General features: G+C 46.6%; 1 protein-coding gene across 2 annotated transcripts in view; it reads right to left on the bottom strand.

Annotated features, from left to right (window-relative positions):
* Positions 1-19,713, bottom strand: part of SYNPR (synaptoporin) — a gene marked incomplete at both ends in the record, with an annotated part of 279,199 nt that overhangs the window by 31,049 nt on the left and 228,437 nt on the right. For both annotated transcript variants that reach the window (XM_079795734.1, XM_079795735.1), the window contains one exon: positions 10,652-10,850. In XM_079795734.1, the coding sequence (XP_079651860.1) occupies positions 10,652-10,850 (199 nt within the window). The remainder of the gene's footprint in view (positions 1-10,651; positions 10,851-19,713) is intronic.

The following is a 19,713-nucleotide window of genomic DNA, read 5'->3' as shown; positions in this document are numbered from 1 at the left end:
ATATCTCACCACTTTCAAAACCTGATAGGAGGAGGGTGAACGTCTGACCCAGTTTCTCAGTTGGATGCCTCCAAACAATCACATTTTCCAGTTTCTTCCTGTTACACAATTGTGCTCTTCACACTCTCCTGCTATTTTCAGCTTTGCCAGTTGATAAGGGACTCAAGTTCCTGTTCTCTGGAGCCTGGTTACTTTAATGAAGCTGTGTTCATTCCCCTCCTTCCCTCAAGTATGAGGCCTGAGTACCAGCACGCCGAAGGGGGAGCTAAAGGGAGGACACTGAGTGGTTGGGGACAGGGTGAGATCGTGGGACTGATTGCATTTGTATGTCATGACAGCAGCTTATGCTGAATTTGGAGCTCAAAGAATCAATAATAATAAGAAAGAGTGTTTGATGTTAACCGTGCCACAAGAAACCCTCCAAAGCATTTCTCAAGATGAGAAAGTCAATGGAGTTTGTACTTCTCCACTTGTTTTTCAGCCAATCATTTCACGGAGATTAACAGACACCAGCTACATAAAAGCACAGTATGGACCAGGGTAATAATAATACCAGGCTGGTGGAAATAATGGCTCAAATTAATGAGCACCTGCTGTGTACCTGATGTTGTTCTAATGCTTTAGGTACAATAATCCTTTAATCTGACTAACACGTTCATGTTAGCAATCATTGTTATCTCTATTTCCCAGGCAACGCCCCCCCCCCCCCCCCCACCGCAAAAAAAAAAAAAAAAAAAAAAAAGGAAGCACAGAGAAGTTCTATAACCTGTCTAAGGTCACACAGATGATACAAGGTGGTACTCAGATTCGGGCCCAGGTGGTCTGGATACAGAACCTGAGCTCTTAAGCAGTGGCCCCTGACTCTCCATGGCAGATTTTGGTGATGGTGATGGGAATGAGGCAGGTCTGATGAGGCTGGGAGCCAGGTCTCATTCAGCTGTGTGTCCCCAGGCTGAGCACCAGGCGTGGGCCCAGGGGCCTAACCAGGTGTGGCTACTCTTGAGTCCAAGGCAGAGCTTCGTCTTCTGAGGAAAACGGAAGCACCACGTAAACTTGTTTGATTGAAAAGCAAAAACTAAAAGCCAGTAATGTCTAAGGGTACTAGAAAAAATATAAGACAAATTAAAAACATATAGATAGCTATTCATTAAGTAATGAAATGCCTTTGCCCCTATCCTTGTTGTTGAAATGACTGGCAGCCCCGAGTTTTCACTAGTTCCCTGAATTGCTTGGAAACCTTCACGTTGGCTCACATTTCCTAGTTGAAGATGGAGCCGGGAGCAGTGTAGAAGTTCTCCAAGTCTTCTGGGAAAACAGAAATGTTCTTTCAGGGGTAACACCTAAAATTGGTTGAAAAACTGGGGTAGCACCATTTCCCTTCAGCTAGAACAGAAGGCAGAGCTTTGAATAAAGGCTACAAAACTGAAGTTTCAATTTTGTGTGTGTGGTGGGGAGGGAGGGAAGGAGTAGGCATAGAGAGGGGAAAAAGGAGACAGGGAGCCTAAGGGTGGGTAGCCCAGACTCAGATGTGAGGTCCATAGACCAAGAGAAATGAACTCAGTGAGGGGTAGGGAGTTCCACAACAGTGGAAGAATTCAGGAAAAAAAAATGAAGCAATTTCTGAGGTGAGGTCAGATAGACCTGAATTGCCTCTGGGGCAAGTAACCTGAGGCAAGACCTTTAAATGCCTTCAGCCTCATTTGCTTCATCTCAGAAATGGGAATTAAAATACCAAATTCAAAAGGTTAGCTTAAGGATTTAAAAAGAAGACATGTACAAAGTGCTGTGCGGTGCCTGGCACGCAGTGGGTACTCAATGACTGCTGGCTGTTGCTGTAGACCACGCTTCTTCTCATCCTCAGCACTGTTGACATTTGGGGCCGGGTAATTCTTTGCTGTGGTGGGTGCTCCTGTGCTCTGTGGAGGCTTAGCCACATCTCTGGCCTCTACCAATAGATGCCAGCAACACCAGGAGTGACAGCAAACATGTCTCCAGACATTGCCTACCAAGTGCCATTGCCCCCAGCTGAGAACCCTGGCCTCTATCAGAAAGGGGACATGGTTTCTCCTGGGGGTGCTTGGCATGGAATAGGCGCATTTTGCATTGCTTTCTTTCTTTTTTTTTTTACATTTCACATTTTATGGTTCTTTAAATGAGAAAAGAAATACACAGGAAAGACACATGTGGGCTTTGCTAAGTTTCCACCAGGTCCTGAATTTTCTAACTGAATGATGAATTCCCTGGAATAAGAGGGAATCTGACAAAAACGAATGGGGCTTACACAGAAATTCTCCACTATCCTCTGACCCACTGGCTCCGATAAACTCAATAAAAATTAAAAAATAGAATCTGATAAACATAAAGAAGCTGAGGATGTAAAATCCGATAAAATGTGTTGATGGTGTGCTGGGAACACTTTAAACAGATTAATTTATTTGCCTCCATTTGTGGTGCCAATTCTGCAAAAAATGTATTTGTTGATGCAAAATGTATAGATTATATTTAGATTAAGAATCAGTTAAGGTTAGGTCCATACCCTTTTGTAATGTCAATAGTTCTTGTTTCAAAGAGTGAGGAGGTAGAAACACACACACACACACACACACACACACACACACACACATCACTAGAGTGTCAGATTCCAACAGGCGTGCCTGTGACTGACAAGATGTATACTTTGGGGGCTTCAAATGATGTTATTATTTTTGGCATCAGACACAGTGTACCTGGGCAGAACTTCAAGTCCAGTCTCTTCCACTCATCCTCTCGCCAACCATCAGATGCTCTGGAGCTGTCTTTAGTATCAGCATTCCCACTGGGACCTGGGGAGGGAGTGCCTGGCTTCTAGCAGGGTACGCTTCCTCCCTAGATTACCAAAGTCCAGCTACTTGCTTCCTGTCACTCATTTGCGGCAGAGCCATAATTACTAATCCACCAATACTAGTATATACGCGCTGCTTGGCCTGTGGAAACATACTTACTACCAATTAAAATAAAATACACTTAGACATGAAGTAAAACTGACATGATGATGATGAGAGAGAGAGAGGAGGGGGAGATTTGAGAGGGAAGGGGGAGATTCTTCAGCAATTTACAGAAAGCTCAGACTGCAAAGTCTGATTTCCATCTCTGATGACAGCCAGGTAAAGATGCAGTTGATAGAAATTAGCATTCGATTCTCTGAGCACCTCTCTCGGCGCCTGCCACCTGTTTTCCTCCCTTGGTGATGGTCTTAGCCTGGACTTGAGAATGAGGAGCCTTATTTTGTTTGGGGTGTAAAGATCCACCTTCCAGTGACCTGATGGAGTGGAGCTCCAGGAACAGAAAGGTTAATTGGATGCTCAACCTATCAACTGGGGTCTTAGAAGTCGTCCTGAATCAAGCTCTACCCTTGGGGGACATGGGGGAGGCATTGCCTGGGGTGGAGAGACCAGGCAAAAGCAGAACTGTGAGGCCTGCTGACAGTCACAGGAGGGTGGCTGCAATTTCCCTCCAAAAAAAGGGACCACGCAGTGACAGGCAGGAGAATAATTAACATTAACGACAACAATAGTGTTACAACAGATGCTGCTGACTTATCACTTCCGGTGCCTTTCCCTGTGCAGAGTGCTTTGCAGGCGCGAGCTCTTCCTTTGCTGTCGGCAGCCCTGTGAGTGTGCACCGCTACCAACTTCATTCTACAGATGAAGTAACAGGCTCCCACTGTTCCACAGTAGGTCATGCAGGGGGATTACAACCCAGGACTCGGAGCTGAGCCCCTGCCCTTAAGGTCGTTAGCCTCAGAGTCGGAGCCCTCGCTCTGCCATTCACTTGTCCTCTGACCACAGGCAAGCTTCTCATCTCCCAAGGCCTCGTTTTCCAACGCTGGGCTCAATGAAGGTGAGTTAAAGGAAACTGCAGAAGGGGGCTGATTCTGGCTGCTCTCCCGCTCTCTCAAGACTGTGCTGAGGCTGATGGGAAACATGGAAAACTGGGGATGCACTGGGCATGAGCGAATGTGGGCCGCTGTGCACTACGCACCTGCGTGGCAAATGCTGCTTGTCCATGAAATGCCTTCGCTCAGCCCGCTCTCCTTTCAGGGAAAAGCAGTTGGGAGTAACAGCTCCTTCCTTTGCTACTGTATCTTAAGGTAGGCATTGATTCTCCTTAACTCCTAGAGCAGTTGCTTTAAACCAAACTTGCCGTGACAAGGATCCACCAAAATGTGGGTTGGTGTTTACTAGATACTCCTTAGAGCATTCTGTCAGCTCTGTTAAGATATTTTTAAAAACCTACTTTACATTAATATGAAAAAGAGTAACGCCTCACAGTGTCACTATTTGACACGAGATCTGAGAATGGCTCAGCATCCTTCCACAGAGATCCAGGCAGGAGATTGGCTTTAAAACTGTACTCAGAGGAACGTGACACTATGGTGTCACCAGGTGTGACATCTCAGTTCCACAATCCTGCACCATCCAGGTGGCCTTTCTGCCTCTGGGAACTGGCATGCATTCATCTGCACAAGGAGGCACTTAGGCAGCTTTTGTTTGACCTGATTTTCTTGCTATTGTGTCATTCAGCATCATTAACATTAAGTTATTCCTAAGGACATTCAGATTTTCACTTAAAAGTGTACAATCTTGTCAAGAATATTCAGTAGAAAGAGATATTTTTAAAAATAGACATTGATAAGCTTGGCCCCAGTCTGTCTGTACTTGCTCACAACTGCTTGCAAATGGTTGGGGGTCACCACAACATGAGGCACTGTATTAAAGGGTCGCGGCATTAGAAAGGTTGAGAACCACTGTGTTAGGCAGTGTGCTATGGAGTTAGAGGATGGAGGTGGCTGAGACAGATTGGCTTAGATTCCTGGACAACTCCTATACTGTCTATCGCTGGCTAAGGAGAAACCAACCCCTATAACCCTAGACTTCTCTTCATATTCAGATCTCGTGTCGCGACCCACAGGTTGAGAACCACTGCTGTAGAGCCTAAGACTATTGGAAAACACAAATATTTACATTACGATTCATGAACAGTAGCAAAATTACAGTTATGAAGTAGCAACAAAAATAATTTTATGGTTTGGGGTCACCACAACATGAGGAACTGTATTAAAGGGTCGCGGCATTAGAAAGGTTGAGAGCCACTGGAACAGGATTTTGGACCTTCTTGCATGGTGGTTATGAATTTGGGTCCTGGATTTGGAGAGACCTGGGTTCTAGTTCTTTACCCTTTGGCTATTAGTGATGGATGTGACCTGGGAGAGTTGGGTAACTGAGCCTCACTTTTCTAATCCAAAAAATGTGAATAATAATATAAGTTATGGTTGTTATATTAAACTAGAGGCCTGGTGCACAAAATTCGTGCATGGGGTGTGTGTCCCTCAGCCCAGCCTGCACCCTCTCCAATCTGGGACCCCTCGAGGGATGTCCAACTGCCCGTTTAGGCCCGATCCCAGCAGGATCGGGCCTAAATGGGCAGTCGGACATTCCTCTCACAATCCAGGACTGCTGGCTCCCAACTGCTTGCCTGCCTGCTTTCCTGATTGCCCCTAACCGCTTCTGCCTGCCAGCCTGATCATCCCCTAACCACTCTCCTGCCAGCATGATTGATGCCTAACAGCTCGCTGCCAGCCTGATCACCCCTAACTGCCCTCCCCTGCAGGCCTGGTCACCCCTAACTGCCCTCCCCTGCCAGCCTCATCGCCCCTAACTTCTCTCCCCTGTTAATTGGGTCCCCTCGCCAACTGCCCTTCCCTGCAAGCCTGTTCACTCCTAACTGTACTCCCCTGCAGGCCTGGTCACCCCCAACTGCCCTCCCTTGCAGGCCTGGTCTCCCCCAACTGCTCTCCCCTGCAGGCCTGGGTCCCCCAAACAGCCCTTCGCTGTAGGCCCTGTTGCCCCCAACTTCCCTCTCCTGCAGGCCTGGTCCGCCCCAACTGCCTTCCCCTGCAGGCCCTGTTGCCCCCAACTTCCCTCTCCTGCAGGCCTGGTCCCCCCCAACTGCCCTCCCCTGCAGGCCTGGTCACCCCCAACTGCTCTCCCTTGCAGGCCTGGTCCCCCCCAACTGCTCTTCCCTGCAGGCCTGGGTCCCCCCCCAACTGCCCTTCCCTGTAGGCCCTGTTGCCCCCAACTTCCCTCTCCTGCAGGCCTGGTCTCCCCCAAATGCCCTCCCCTGCAGGCCTGGTCACCCCCAACTGCTCTCCCCTGCAGGCCTGGGTTCCCCGCAACTGCCCTTCCCTGCAGGCCCAGTCGCCCCCAATTTCCCTCCTCTACTGGCCTGGCCACCCCTAACTGCCCTCCCCTGCAGGCTTGATTGCCCCCAAATGCCCTCCCTTGCAGGCCTGGTCCCTCCCAACTGCCCTCCCCTGCTGGCCATCTTGTGGCGGCCATCTTGTGTCCACATGGGGGCAGCCATCTTTGGCCACATGGGGGCAGCCATTGTGTGTGTTGGAGTGACAGTCAATTTCCATATTACTCTTTTATTAGATAGGACTAGAGGCCCGATGCATGAAATTTGTGCAAGGGCCTTGGACCCGCCCACCGCTGCCATGGCGGGGGACCTCTGCCACCTCTGCCTCGGCCCCCACCTCCTGCGGCTTTGTCCGGAAGGAAGGCTGTCTTGTCTAATTAGCATATTATGCTTTTATTATTATAGATAAGCTCAACATATAGTAGAAACTCAATCAATACTAGTTGATATTATCGTTGTCCTATCAACACCATGACCATCCTCATCACTTTCCCACACATTAATCTTATCTGTGTCTGATCTGTAATTCCATGTCCTAGAGGATTACAGAGCCAGATGATAAATTAATTTTTAGCTTAGAACGATACCTGACTTCTTTAAACTGCTTGAGTTAGTTCATGTCAGCATCATATGGTAACTTTGTTGTTTCAGACTAAGGTTATTTGACTTGGAGAATCCTAAATCACAGAACAAAGAAAAATGAGTGTTTTGTTAAAAACAAAACAACAGCTCTGACTGGTTTGGCTCTGTGGAAAGAGCATTGGCCTGTGGACTGAGGGGTCCTGGGTTCGATTCCAGTCAAGGGCATGTACCTTGGTTGCAGGTGCATCCCCAGTGGCGGGTGTGCAGGAGACAGCTGATCTATGTTTCTCTCTCATTCATGTTTTTAACTCTCTATCCCTCTCCCTTCCTCTCTTTAATAAATCAGTAAAATATATTTAAAAAACAAGCAAACAACAAAACACAAAACAACAACAAAGAATAGATGATAACAAGAACAGAAATGCCCAAGTAATGATCAGTAGCCCTCTTTCTGAATAAATAGATTGGTTCAAATTGTTAACATACGAACCAATGTTTTTCTAGATTTAAAAAAAAAATGATTTTAGAGAAAGGTGACAGAGAGCAACATCAATCAATTGCCTCCCACATGTGCCCCGACTGGGAATCAAACCTGCCATCTTTTGGTGTTAAGGGACGATGTTCCAACCAGCTGAATCACACTGGCCAGGGCAGTTTTTCTAGTTTTTACGAGTTTTCTCAGGTATAAGCCACCTTTTGAAGATCTGCTCACACTGTGGATTTGCTTTAACCTGCTAACTCATAATGAATGGTGGGTCTAATAGCCCTCTCTTCCGCCCCCAATCACAGACCATCGTGGTGGGATTGGAATTGGCAAGGCTTGCCCTGTGTAGCTGCAATGGCATCATGTTGGTCCTCACCACCTCTGTGACCTTTAGGATGCAGGCTCATTTTTAAATTATCTGTTATCTGCTAAGTAAGTTTCATCGAGGAGCCCATCCTTTTTTATGACTATACCTAGAGGCCCAATGTACGAAATTCATGCAGGAGTAGACCTTCCTCCTCTCCCCCCTCCCCGCCCCCCCCCCCCCCCCCCCCCGCTGCTAGCACCGGCTTCTCTCTGGCACCAGGAACCCAGGCTTCCCTCTGGCACCTGGGACCTGGGCTTCCCCCAGCTTTGTCCAGAAGGTCGTCTGCTCTAATTAGCATATTATGCTTTTATTATTATAGACTAATCGCCCAGTGCACGAAATTTGTGCACGGGGGGGGGGGGGGGAGGGTGTCCCTCAGCCCGGCCTCCACCCTCTCCAATCTGGGACCCCTCGAAGGATGTCCTACTGCCAGTTTACAGGAATCAGGCCTAAACCAGCAGTCGGACATCCCTCTCGCAATCTGGGACTGCTGGCTTCTAACTGCTCACCTGCCTGCCTGCCTGCTTGCCCCCAACTGCCCCCCTGCCAGCCTTCTCACCCCCAACTTCCCCCCCACCAGCCTGATCACCTCCAATGGCCCCCCTCACCGGCCTGATCACCCACAACTGCCGTCCCATGCTGGCCTGATCACCCACAACTGCCCTCCCCTCTTGGCCCCTAACCGCCTCTACCTTGGCCCCGCCACCATGGCTTTGTCCAGAAGAACATCTGGAAGGTCTCCCAGTCTAATTAGCATATATAGATAGAGCCTGGTGCACAGGTGAGGATCAGCTGCTTTGCCCTGAAGGGTGTCCCGGATCAGGGTGGGAGTTCCCTTGGGGGGCGGGATGGCCTGGGTGAGGGGCCTGTGGTGGTTTGCAGGCCGGCCATGCCCCCATTGGGGTGGGGGTCCCCACTGGGGATGGTGCTGGCCTGGGCAAGGGGCTGGGGCAGTTTGCAGGCCAGCCACACCCCCATGGGTGAGGGTCCCCACTGGGGGGGCATGACCAGCCTGGGTGAGGGGCTGAGGGCTGTTTTTAGGCTGGCCACACCCCCTTCAGGGTGGGGGTCCTTGCTGGGGTGCCTGGCCATCCTGGGTAAGGGGTTGAGGGCCATTTGAAGGCTGGCCATACTCCCTTCAGGGTAGGGGTCCCCGCTGGGGTGCCTGGCCAGCCTGGGTGAGGGGCTGATGGCTGTTTGCAGGCTGGCCATGCCCCCCCGCAGTGGGGACCCTCACCCCAAGGGGGCGTGGCCAGCCTGGGTGAGGGGCTGAGGGCTTTTTGCAGGCCCCTCCCTCGGCGGCTGGCCCGGACAACCCAACCCTCCCGCTGGCTCCTGCCTGCTTTGTGGCCGCCGCCCCCAGGCCCCTCCTTCGGCAGCTGGCCCAGGTGGGTGGGAAGCTTGGCTTCCTCTGTCGCTGGGGGTGACCCAAGCTTCCCACCCGCTCCGGCTGGCTCCGTGGCCACCACCATCTTTGTCCCACTAATTTGCATATTTCCTCCTGATTGGCTGTGTGCATCGTGAGGTGATGGTCAATTACCATATTTCTCTTATTAGTATAGATATGGAAGGCATTTAATCAGTCACCCTATTATATTTCTTTGTAACAAAAATATATATCTAAATTTGCTTGACTTTTTATTTACCAGTGACCCTAATGCTTTAAGTATCAAAATTTTCTTTTGGGTTGGTGATCATTACAAATATTATGAATGTATTCTTGTCCAAAACAACATAAATGTATTATAAATTTTAATAAATAATTTTAAATTAAAAAAGTTAAATTGTTATTAGAAATGTATGTGTTGAATTAACTTCATTTATATTTGAGAGAGAAATATTATTTATGTCTGCAATGAGACATGATTCAACATAAATTCTATTACCATTTTTCATTTTCTATATGTCTTGAGAATGCTTGCTCACATAAATGAGTAGATGAGAATAACTGAAATTTTGTTATAGTAATATCATTAATTGCTTTGAATTCCATCTGAGTGACATGTCTCAGCCCACCAAAAATTATTTGTAATGATCTATCAGCTGAAAAGTAGATTGGGACTTTCATTTTTACTGAAAGAAAAAATATGGAAACCTTCTTATATCAAAACAGTACATTACCCAGGCATTATAATCATTCACTTTTGTCAATACCAACACTAATACCGATATTTCAAATGGTCCTTTCTTTAGTGCCTCAAAGGTTTTGCACCCTAGCAATCTGCTGTGTGGTAATATATGGGATAAAAAAAAGAAAGATGCTTTTCTTTCTTATAATGGGTGCAGGTAATTAAGAAAGAAAACAGCAAGATGTTTTTTAATGTAGGGAATTCTCAGTAAGATACATTTTAGGTAATCATACATGTGAAGGTTGATAAATTTAAGTTTTATTTTCTAAAATTACCCATGACCATGTACCTCTGAGAGTTGTGTTCTCCTAAGTCTATGTGTGTCCCTGTTGGCGTATGCTGGTTTCACCCATGTGAGTTCATGAACCATTGTATAAGAAAAAGCAAATAGGAAAGAGTTGGTGGTGGGGAAGGAGAGAGAGAGATGGAGAACTCCATTTTCAAACTAAACAGCTCTGTGCCCAGTATGCCACATACTAAGAGAATATGCAATTCAAATAAGCAGGAGTCACACCATCTAAATAACCAGTGAGAAAAATGGTTTACCACCTCCATAATGCTGGAATTATAAATACACCTGCAGCAAGCCTCGCTACCCTTTCCTTGATCTCACGAGATTTCAAATTATTTTTTTCAAATGAGTTGGTAGCAAGTCTTGTAATACTTTCAGGGGCACAAAAGAATGACAGACATCATGTTTTAGTTTAGATCCAGGAGATTTGGATAAAAAAGAAAGTGATTCCCTTTAAAATACCTACCCTGAGGGCTCAGGTAACCCTGAAGCCCCTCAAGCACTGGAAAGGGAAATTAGAGGGGACAGAAACACGTTATTGCAGAAAGCAAACCACTTACAATGAGTGGACCCCGATTGTTCTCCCGATACTTGTTCTGGAAGAAAATGTAAACGACGGTGGCGGCCAAGGAGTAGAGGAAGGCAAAGACGGCCACGGTGACGAAGAACTCTGCCGAAGACGAGGAGTCCCCAGTCAGCGCCAGCTTCTCCCGCTCCTTTCCCTCGCAGGTCGGCACCTCGAATGCCACCTGGTGCAACCTAGGGACAGATTTAAGCACACTCTCTTAAGATGCTGTGGCGAGAAAACCGGAGCCATGTCTGTTAGGCATACTCGGTGCCTTTCCCCTGCGCTCAGCACTTTCCATTGTGCCCATGGGCTCCTGCCCTCTCTGTGGCTTTCACATTTCAGGTGTCACAAGAGACAGCTAAGCGGCCAAGGAGAGCAGTTCTAGACCCGGCTTCCTGCAACTGCCTGCACCTGGTTCCACCTAACTATTTGCTCCAACCCGCATAAGAGACAAATAAACACTCCGCCCTTCCTACTCTTGCTGGCTGACACCAATATACTGGTCTCAGCCTGCTGGGAGAGAATCCTATATAATAAAAGGCTAATATGCAAATAGACCTAACAGCAGAATGACCGGTCTCTATAACGTGCACTGACCACCAGGGGGCAGACGCCCAACATGGGAGCTGCCCCCTGGTGGTCAGTGCGCTCCCACAGGGGGAGTGCCACTCAGCCAGAAGCCCGGCTCAGCACTGGTGAATGGAGTGGCGGTGGCGGGAGCCTCTCCTGCCTCTGAGCAGCGCTGAGGATGGGCTCCCGGCCTGCAAGAAGGTGCAGGCCAGGCTGAGGGACTTCTCCCCTCCCACCCCTCTTTTCCCCCCCCCGCCCCCCCGCCGCCCTGAGTGCACGAATTTTGTGTACCAGGCCTTCATATTTCTTAAACTCTCACAAAGTCTCTTGGCCTGGCTCCTGTGGGCGCAGACCTAACCATATCCACATGTTCTAAAGCAAAGTGGGGAGTGACTGGGGAGTTGTAGGGCCTGCCCATGAGACAAGTTCGCTAATGAAATGACAGAGATCATAGCTGCAAACGTGGAAGTCAATGCTGCAGTTAAACACCATGCCATCGGGTTTCACAATAGCTGTCCCTGGAGAGAGAGGGGAGGGGGGAAGGAGGGGCACCTGAAATGATGACAAATTAGACTATTGACATCTCCTCCTTAAATCCTGCTGGGCTTTCTCATCTGAACTTGGACTCAAAACCTGACTCCTGAACTCGATCCTACCTCATGGTCATGGTCTTGGCTTAGGGTCTTTTCTCTGACAGTTCCCTTTCCCTACATTACTCTGCGCCCTGTTATTGCCATTCAGGTGTGAGCTCAAATGCCTTCTCCTGGGATAGCCTTTTCCTGTCCATGAATCTGAAATAGCTCCCTTTCCTCAGACATTCCTGTCACATCACCCGGTTTAATGTCACTCAGAGCACTCCTCACCAGCCTCACTGTCTTGGTAACATATTTAATTACTCTTTTTTTTTCTGTCTCCACTGCCCCCTGCATTATCATGAGGATCTTAATATTCTTCTCTGTGTATCCAAAGTCCTGACACTTGTTAGCCCCTCACTAATTAGGACTTGGATAAGTCAATGAACACTTCTGATTCTGTAAGATAACTGATAGATGCTAATTGACTGAACTTCTGGTTTAGACAGTAAATTCTATCGGGATAAGATTGGGGGGTGGGGAACGTGCGCAATACTTCCCGCTCAATAGATGACACCTAAGGAAGAAGTGTGAACTAGACGGTGAACTGTAATTCAATACAGGACCCTACATTCTGCTTCTTCGGCAATGACCTAATTACCCCTTGATTGTGGAAGGCGCTCCGAAATAGGCATAAACGAAGTTTAACAATATCAGTAAAGTAAGTTCCACCTGGAAAATTATCTCTAAAAGTAACAATGATGATACTTTTGTATAACTGATGAACCTTTTAAATTCCTAACTTATGCCTAGGAAGTATTTTTCTTACCAAGCAAAACGTGAGCCCTTTGAAAAAGATTGGCTATGCACATTCTCTTATAGTTTAGAAATAATATACTGTAGTGATGAAATACAGCAAATAACATATTGGAGCATTTCACATGTGTCAGATACTGTGCTTTATAGGCATTCATTGATTTAATTTCCATGGCAACTGTATAATGTAGGTACTTTATTGCTCCCTCCCCCTTTGCAGATAAAGAATTAGGCTTAGAAAGATTAAGTAATTTGTCTAAGACACATGACTTTTGGGGCCAGGGATTAAATTGTGTCAGACTTAAGAGCTTGATTTTTTAACTCCGGCGTTAACTGTTTCTGTTAAATAATGAGAATATTAACTGGATGAATGTTGTTTTTTTCAAAGTGAAGCCCATGCACCATTAGCATTAGAACCATTAGGGTCTTGGAAAAAGCATATATCCCAGGGCCTTGTCCAGACCCACTGAGTGGAAATCTCCAGGGGTGTAGCCCTGTTAATGGCCAAGCAGAACAGCCCAGTCCTCCCTCCCCCGAGCTCCTCCGTCTCAGAAACCTGTTCTTTTCCATTCGCTGCTTGATTTGAGAGAGGACTGTTATGTTGCACAGTCCACTTGACTTTGCTTGTGTCCCTCAGCCTCCTCCTGTTTCTCATCAAACAGAAGTGTGCGCACCTTCAGTAAAGACCAGGGAAATAGAAGCATTCATCATCGTTTTATTGTAGAACCCCTTTCTACCTCTAGCAGAGATATTGAAATATTTGTTTCTCAATAGTTTGGTCTGTGGGAAGTCAGAAAAATGAAATTGATTTAAAAAGTAATCATGCCAACTGTTCTGATAGAGGTGATTCTCAGATAATGTATACTCTTTTTTTTCTCATTGTTTTGTAATATGTCATTCACTCAACAAATGTTTAACAAGCAGATATGTAGTTCACAGGATGGATGGATGCTGGGAAAGAGTGGAAAACAAAGATGAGACAGGATGGTCCCTGCCCATGTTGAACTTCAAGTTTAGAGGGTAAAGAAAGGTCTGAAAGGAGCATTGGCCAGTGGGGGTGGGATGGTCAAGACAAATTCCTTACAGAAGTGATTTTTCAGCTGCAGCTTGAAAAATGAGTAGAAATTATCCCAATGTTGGTGACTTCACATCTCCTAGAATGGCTATATTCAAAAAGATTATAAAATTGGAATAAAAGTGTTAGTGAGATTAGATTGGAGTAACAAGAATAATTAGAATAACACGAAAATGGGAATTTTCAAACAAATTCAGCAGGTGGAAATGAAAATGGGGCAGCCACTTCGGAAAACAGTCTGGCCGTTTTTTAGATAGTTTAACGTAGAGCCATCCTATGATCCAACAATTCCTCGCCTAGATCCACACGCAAGAGAAATAACACTTTTCTGCACAAAAAACTTGCACAAGAATGTGCACGGCAGCCCCAAAGTGGAAACAGCCAGATGTCTATCAGCTGGTGAATGGCTAAGCGACATGTGGCACAGCCACAGGATGGAATATTATTTCATGCATCAGCATTAATGAGCCTTGAAAACCTTATGCTAGTGAACGAACCAGACACAAAGGACCCTTTGTCTGATTACATGCATAGGAGATGTTCAGAATAGGCACATTTATGGAGATAAACAGAGGTTAGGGCTGGGGGCTGGGGAGGATGGGAGAATTGGGGAGGGTGGCTGAGTGTTAGAGGATTTCCTTCGGGGTAATGAAAATGCCCTAGAACTGATTGTGATGATGGATGCACAACTCCACAAATATACTTGAATTGTACATTTAAAATGAATGGATTGTATGGTATGTGAACTACATCTCATAAAGCTATTAACAAATAGGCAGGAAATAGTATGTACCAAGATCCTGCAGAGGCAAGTTGCAGAGCACATGAGAGGAGAGGACTATGGGGTGGGAACTGGAAAATTGCAGGAAAGGGGGCGGTGCAGGGTGAGATGGAGAAGTAGCCAGGAGTCCCCCTTGTGGGGTCCTGTGGGCCAGGTTATAGATCTGCGTCTTTATCTTAAGACAAACAGTGGGAAAACGTTCTTATAATAAACAATGTCTAAAACAAAAACAGCAAGCAGAGCAGTGCCACCTGCCACAACCATTCGGCTGCATACACACCTGCTTTCCAGGTGCTAGGACGCACTTCAGATCAGCCATGCCCCAGCGGCCAGCTCCCTCAGCTAGCTCCACAGACTAGGTCTGCAGTCGTGTGTGCTGGGGGCAGGGTGGAGGGGTAGAATAAAACAATTGTTTATTTTCCTATGCAATCCGCTGAATAGCAACATTCCCCCCGTTGCTAACTAATTATATTGATTTACAGTAAATGTTAATTGTGCTTATCGGCACAAGGAGAAAAAAAATCACTGACAAATCTGCTCTGCTTGTGAACACCAATGATCTACAGCTTGGTATTTGGCCCCCGAGCCACACTGGGCTGCAAGCAGGAGAAAGAGGAGAAATGAGAGTGAAGCTGTAAGCTCGTTCCTACTGTGTGGAAGGAAGGAGGGGTCATTTATAAAGAAAAAGCACGCCAGCTCAAAGTAGTCTGAGCATGATAATTCATATCACTGAATATTTGAATGCTGTATGAAGGTACATATTAATATATATATAACAGAAAGGTTCCTTTAAGTAACAGTTGCATACATATGGATAAATACATATGTCTTACTTTGGAGGGAGAGATTTTATAGCCAGCATGTGTCTAGCAGCTGTACTAACTTTGGAAGCAAATATCATTCATTTAGAACCTAAACAAGGAAAAAACTGTTCTGTACAGAGAGAGCATGTCAGTTGGTAGCATCCAGAAGCCAGCAGGGCCGCCTCGGATCTTGTGAGGAGCTAAGTCAGGGAGCAATTGCTGAGCCTGCAAAAGAGACCAAATCCAATTTGTTGATTTCAAATGCCTAACTCCCTTCTTGGCTGGCCCGGCTCAATCAAGGGGTAATTGAATGTCGCTGGGTTTTATTGCATAATGTCAATCAATGAAAAGACTCCATGTTATAGTTATTTTTCCAATTTTTACCAGTGCTGAAACACAGCCCTTTAAACAGTTCACTGCTGCTTCATTTAAACTGAAGGAACTGCTTGGTACCCCACAAATCTTAGTTCTGTTGGTAGGGCCTAGAAAAATATGAAGCAAGTTGATGTTGTTTTGTTAATAAAAATATTTTCAAGAACGACGGCCCTCATTTTTCAATCCCCAGGCATTGTGCTAGGTTCTTTACCAACTGCTTCTCACTTCATGTTCATAGCAACTTTCTTAGGTAGGTGCTGTGGCCACCATCATTATACAGATGAGGAAACTGAGGCTTGGGTGGGTGCTGAACTTGCCTGACGTCACGTGGCCAGGGGAGGGCAGAGATGCGTCTGGAATGCAAGCAGGTTGGGAGGAGCCTACACGAGTAACCACTTCTTCCTCTGTTTCAAAAGTTACAGCATCTCTAGGTTCCCAGCTGAATGTGTGCAGAAAAACGACCAAGCCAGCTTTCCCAGGCCATCTGATCTAAGGGGAGACTGACAGTTTATGCTGAATAGGATTCTAAACCAATACTCACCCCACTTCCACCTGGGAATTTGTGCATCGGGCATTGTACAAGGTGCCCAGCAATGACAAGGTTGAATCTCTGTGTAGACCAACCAACAGGAAGTCATTAAGAGCTTCTTATTTTCCAAATGTTGTCCTGGATTACTCTAAGATCTGCCTCAGAAGCGAGCAGAGGGCAAATGACCTGACTGCAGCAGGTACTGAAACTGTGGTCATCATAGTGTCCGTAGTTCTGTTTAGAAAGTGAGATTCTGGGGTAAAGGAAAGCACAGATTCACCCTCAGTAGCACCGTGCCATTATGGGCATCTGCCAATAACACTTTTGAAATTATTGACAATACTAGAGGCCCAGTGCATGAAAATTCATGCACTGGAGGGGGGTCCCTCAGCCCGGCCTGCTCCCTCTCACAGTCCAGGAGCCCTCAGGGGTGGGAGGTGATGCTCCCATCACACCTCTGCTGCTGCCACTGCTGGCAGTGCAAGCCTTGGCCATCCCTGGTTACCGAGCCTTGGGTGGCCCTGGGCAGCTGGGCAGCCACCACCTGAGGCTTGCCTGCGCGTGGGGCCAGCCCTGGGCGGCTGGGCAGCCACCATCCAAGGCTTGCCTGCGCCTCGGGTATCAGCTGGGCAGCCGCCATCCGAGGCTTGCCTGTGCCTCGGGCCAGCTCTGGGTGGCTAGGGGGTTGAGGGGACTGGGCGCCGCCATCTTGTGGCTGTGAGCGCTGCCACCTTTGAGGGCATGGCAGTCAATTAGCATATTTTATCCTTATTGGCTGTGGGCGCTGCCATCTTTGTGAGGGCATGATGGTCAATTGGCATATTTCCTCTTTATTAGATACGATCTTTTACCAGATGTGGAAGAAAACAGGACTAAAGCTGCCAACAGTACATCTGGGGGAGGCTCAGTGCAGGACAGTAAGGACATGTCCCAAGGGGGTGATCCTGACCAGGAGCAAGTGTGGAGAGCATTCAGGTTGCTGGGGAGCAGGCTGCTGCCACTGAATTCTGAGAGCCAGGGTTTGAGTGGCCAAGGGAAGATCAGACAGCAGAGTGTTGGGAGCACATTTCTCTCGACTATTTTCTACAGCCCCTGTTCAATCCTTCGTACCAGTTGACAGATGTTAATCTAACCGCTCCATCTTCTTCTCTCTCTTCCCAATATGATATATTGGCAATTAATCTTGTTTTAGATGGCTGTTTCTTTGGCTAGCCATATGTGTGTACATAATAAATGTGTTTATGTGTGCATTTACACACTCATATACACATCCTACTTGCTCAGCCTATGTGATTCACAACACACAAATCACTACAAAATCTTGGGAGTTTATAAACACTTTCTGTCACTGCTTTTTTTTTTTTTTTTTCCTCCCCAGCAAACTCCCCCATTTTACAGAGGAGGATGTTGGAGCTCAGTCGTCATGAAAGAATCATAAAGATCACCCAGTTAGCCCTGGCCGTAGTTTTCCAGTGGTTAGAGCATCAACCTTCACACTGAAGGGCCACAGGTTCGATTCCCCATCAAGGGCATGTACCTGGCCCCAGTTGAGGTGCGTGTGGGAGACAACTAATCGATGTGTCTCTCTCACATTGATGATTCTCTCTCTCCCTCCGGCCCTTCAACTCTCTCTAAAAATCAATGGGAAAAGATATCCTCAGGTGAGGATTAACAAAAAAATCACACAATTGGCAGAGAAGAGGCAAACTTAGAACCCAGGCTTTCTGATACCCAGCTGTTAAGATTTTTACTTATGACCCAAATTCCATTTCTAAGTTTTCCCGACCACCAAATTCTACATTATGATCAAGTCCTTCATTCATTCCAAAGGGATTTATTGGGCCCAAGTGCCAGTCATCAGAGACACTGACAGAGCTGTGAGAAACAGAAATAGAGATCATCGAGGAGGTTGAAAAGGACACCCCCCTCTGCCTGTCATTTCCCTGGTTTTCTGACTGTACCTGGAGCAGGGCATTTGCTGCTGCTCTTTAGGATAATGAGAGTGATCCCACTTCTACTCCTGGCTGCCAATCACCAACTGGCATTTACTGAGCACATTGTAGGCCAGGCACCCTGCCAACTGTTTTCACATATTATCTCACTTAGATTTTCACTCTTGTTCAGGTGGGCAGTATTACCCTTGTTTAGGGACAAGGAAAGTGAGGAGCAGAGCAGGTAAGTGACTTGTTGAAGTTAGAGCCTTGAGACAGTCTCCATGGCCCCAAAGCTCTTACTTATAACCTCTCATGTGAAAAATTTCCCCCACTTTAAATATTTTTTCTTTATCATAATAATTTTCACAATTTTTTCCTTTATATGCATACTTTTTTCACATATTAGAATTTTGTGACTAAAGAGTTTTAGGTTAAAATGTAGGGAAATAGCACAAAGATTGAGACTAATAGTGAACTTTGAAAATTGAGCTAAAATTCACATGAAAGGTAAATTTATAGAAGACTTTTTATTATTTATTTATGAATTTATTTTCTTAATCCTCACCTGAGGATATTTTTTTCCATTGGTTTCTTTTAGAGAGTGGAAAGGAGGGCACGAGGGGGAGTGAAAGAGAGAGAGAGAAACATTGATGTGAGAGAGACATTGATTGGTTGCCTCCCGAATGCAGCCTGGCCCCGACCTGGGCCAGGGATCAAACCTGCAACCCTGATATGTGCCCTTGACAGGGGACCGAACCCACAACCAACAGTTAGGTGCACGGGCTGACGTTCCAACCACTGAGCAACACTGGCCAGGGCCAGTCGTTTTTTACTTAACCTTGGTTGAATCAAAACCAGCTTCATTTCTCAGGCTTGCAGCAACATGTATTCACTGAAAACACTTTCTTAAAAAAGTAAAATAAAACTAAGTGAAAGACAAAATGCTGTACTTCTGCTCTTAAACACAATAGGGGGCATTTCTCCCTGATGCGATTATGCACTAAATACATTGAAGTTCATTGTCTCCCAAAGGAATTTTCCATTGCGTTTTTGTGCTCCCTACTTTACCATAAGAAACGATCATTTTTCAAAGGAGAGGAATAATAAATATCAAGCAGAGGGAACTGAGCTAGACTGGAAAATGCAGTCAAGGTTTCTGCCAACAATATCCTTCCACAGGATTCACTGTGAGTGCACACGTGAGGATAGGCTGGGACGGGGCTACCCCTCCCCCAGCCCGCCACTTTCATCCCCATGGGCCAGAAAGACATTTATCCAATTGTTGAAAACTGTATTATGCTAAGAGGGATCTTATCAAATTTCAGCTTCCCCCACACAAGTTTGTAATTATGTAGATAAACATCTCTTATATAAAAGGCCTGGGGCCGTGATGCCGTAACACCGTCACGACCAAATGAGCAGCGGCTCTCGCGGTGGGCGGGGCGGGGTGCCAGCTACTAGAGGTGGAGAGCTATGAGCAGGGGAGGGCTATGAGCTGCGATGGGTGGGGTGGCCAGCTGTGGCAAGCGGAAGCGAGCTACTTGTGCACACTGTGACTCTAGTCATACCTAATAAAATGGTAATATGCAAATTACCATC

This window comes from Cnephaeus nilssonii, assembly GCF_951640355.1.
Source record: "Cnephaeus nilssonii genome assembly, chromosome: 17".
Taxonomy (NCBI): domain Eukaryota; kingdom Metazoa; phylum Chordata; class Mammalia; order Chiroptera; family Vespertilionidae; genus Cnephaeus; species Cnephaeus nilssonii.
This window is presented reverse-complemented; position numbering and strand designations above follow the sequence as displayed.